A 2,500-nucleotide genomic window follows, 5' to 3' on the forward strand; every position below is an offset into this window, starting at 1 on the left:
ATTACTGCTTCCATGCATTTAATGTCAATTACAGATCTTTATTGTGGGGGAGCGGGGATGGTATTGTGGTAATTGCGCTCGCCTACCACCAATAATTGGCTCGGGATCGATTCCTGGATTCAACGCACTATGTGGGTTGAGTTTGTTCGTTCTCTATACTCTGCTCCAAGAGGTTTTTCGCTGGATACTCTGGTTTTCCCCTCTCCTCCAAAACCAACAAATTATTAGAAAAATGATGCTACTGAAATATTGAGAACTGAGTTTTCATTGTTTATGAAAATACTTTGCCCATGTTTTGTTAGGCCAGGTTTACTGTAAGTGTTTTGAATATTGTTTATTTGGTATCCATGTGCCAATGAAAAAAGATTGGTTGAACAAAACCAGTTTGATGTTCCTAATGGAAACGGACTGTACATGTGAACATTGACTGTTCTTTTTTTAGAATCCTTACGGCAAATGTATGTTTCCTTTCTTTCACCCATTGACTACTGGGTTTTCCCATTGACAAGTAAAATCGTCTGGCCGGTACAGTCCGGTTTGGGTGTCAAAGGGTTAAAATGAATTAATTTTGAATTCTGTTTCGGATTTGGTTAGTGCTAACAATTTGGGTGGAGCTCTTTGTATGAATTCGTACCTTTGTTGATGTTTGCTTTACATTCCAGGACATTTTCAATGCAGTGATCAAAAGCCATCCATATCTTGTGTTTAAACTACCCTGTACATGGAATGTTCAACTTAGCGACAACACAAGAAGTGCAGTAAGTGTTCGTGTTGGGGTTTTCAAGTGGTTCACTTTGTTTTAATAGGTGGCCTCTTTGCACGACATTCTAAACCAGCAACAGTGAAGCACAAATTTGGCACTTATGTGACAGTGAGATTGATCAGATCTATTAGCAAGGAAGTGGTAGTTGAAATTGTATGCCAAATCATAATTTTATGGCAACTTTGTTAATTGAGAGTGCAGACAGGCCTACACGACTCCAGAGTGTGCATGTGGTCTGGTTTTGCCTCCTTTCTTGTAATTTTTTTCTCATCCGTATGTCTTTTCAAGACTGTATATACCCCTTTCTATATATTAATACATGTACTATCTGCAGCTCTTTGAAAACTTTGTTTAATAAAGCAGTAGTTGTGTTGTCAATGTGATCACGAGTGACAGTTTTTCTGCAGCCTTGCTTGTTCAACGATATGTTGATAACCACGAATAAAAAGAATTGTTGACATTGCGTGGTTCTTAATGGACTGCAATGATTTTTGTTTGTGATAATTATATTGACTAAAGAAGTTAATGCCACAGCTATTCAAACAACTTGCTAGTTTTTTTTAAGTGTAGAGTTAAACCTCAACAAAGAGACTTTTATCTTATCATTGAAATGTGACTGAAACCAGAGTATGATCTTGTTTACAGCATTGTTACAAGGATGTGTCTGAGCTAAAGGTAAAATATGATACAATAAATTTATTTATACAGTAGAGGATGAGATGCAATTACGGCCCTCTAGCTATACTACAGAGGACAAACTAAACCTCAGAGAACTCCATGCCAAACTCTTTTGTGAATAGTGTGTGGTCTCATAAGGTTTTGAGCATTGAAGGGTTGTGAGATGGGGCCTTTAGTATCGTCCTTATCCGAGAAGACAAGAGAACCTGTTGTAAACATTTGCATATGCCATTACAAAGGCAGCACTTTCTCCTCAGTTTTTAAATTAAAGACCCTGGGTGTTGTTGTTTACACAAGGTAATGCCATGGTTGCAGCTAGGGATAGCTAGCCTGTGGGAAAAATAACTTAATTTTATAGGAATTCTCTGCTTCTGCCTTCTTTTAGAATAATTTCAATTCTACATCCAAGGCTTAACCAACTTAAAAGATCGATTCACACAAATGATTGACTGACTCAAACAGTCTTCTTTGCAGGTGGTTTTCGAAGTACATAAGAGTATAGGATTTTTTGAAGATTAATGTACCTGTAGGTCTGCTTTAGTTTTGCCTTTGGTAATGAACATTTTAAAGGGAGAGTTTCATGCCAACCCATTTAATTCCATTGTTATAAGACAATCGAAAGTACTGATGCGGGAAACGGAATCAGTCTCATGGAAGTAGAATTACTCATTGGAATTACTTTTGCAATCATTTCCTTTGTGTTATGAACCTACTGCATGCGGATAGACAACTTGTGCGTTACGACAACTCGTGCATGTTCGACCCGTACAATAACTTTGATTTGATATTTTCTGTGGAAAGCCGCAGCATCGCCAAGCTTCCACCAAATTTGGGCCTCAGTCATTTAGTGTATTTACTCTAATACTCTCTGTGATTAATGAACATCATCTGGTTCGACAGTAAGAAACCATAAACTTTACAACTGCTGGCGTCAAAGCTTGGACACGGACCATGAAACTGTCCCTTTAATTGAACTTTTTTGTTCTACTGGCAAAGCCTTGTTTGTTTATTTATTTATTTATTTCATGACTGTTTTAAATTCAAGCTTATTCACTGGAA

General features: G+C 37.4%; 1 protein-coding gene across 2 annotated transcripts in view; it reads left to right on the forward strand.

Moving 5' to 3' along the window:
* The window catches only part of LOC137970950 (xylosyl- and glucuronyltransferase LARGE1-like), a 35,554-nt gene that overhangs the window by 21,633 nt on the left and 11,421 nt on the right, over positions 1–2,500 (forward strand). For both annotated transcript variants that reach the window (XM_068817625.1, XM_068817626.1), the window contains 3 exons: positions 663–758; positions 1,409–1,438; positions 2,487–2,500. The exon at positions 2,487–2,500 is cut by the window's right edge and continues 93 nt beyond it. In XM_068817625.1, coding sequence (XP_068673726.1) covers positions 663–758; positions 1,409–1,438; positions 2,487–2,500 — 140 coding nt within the window. The remainder of the gene's footprint in view (positions 1–662; positions 759–1,408; positions 1,439–2,486) is intronic.

The sequence above is a fragment of the Montipora foliosa genome, chromosome 9, assembly GCF_036669935.1.
Source record: "Montipora foliosa isolate CH-2021 chromosome 9, ASM3666993v2, whole genome shotgun sequence".
Classification (NCBI taxonomy): Eukaryota; Metazoa; Cnidaria; class Anthozoa; order Scleractinia; family Acroporidae; genus Montipora; species Montipora foliosa.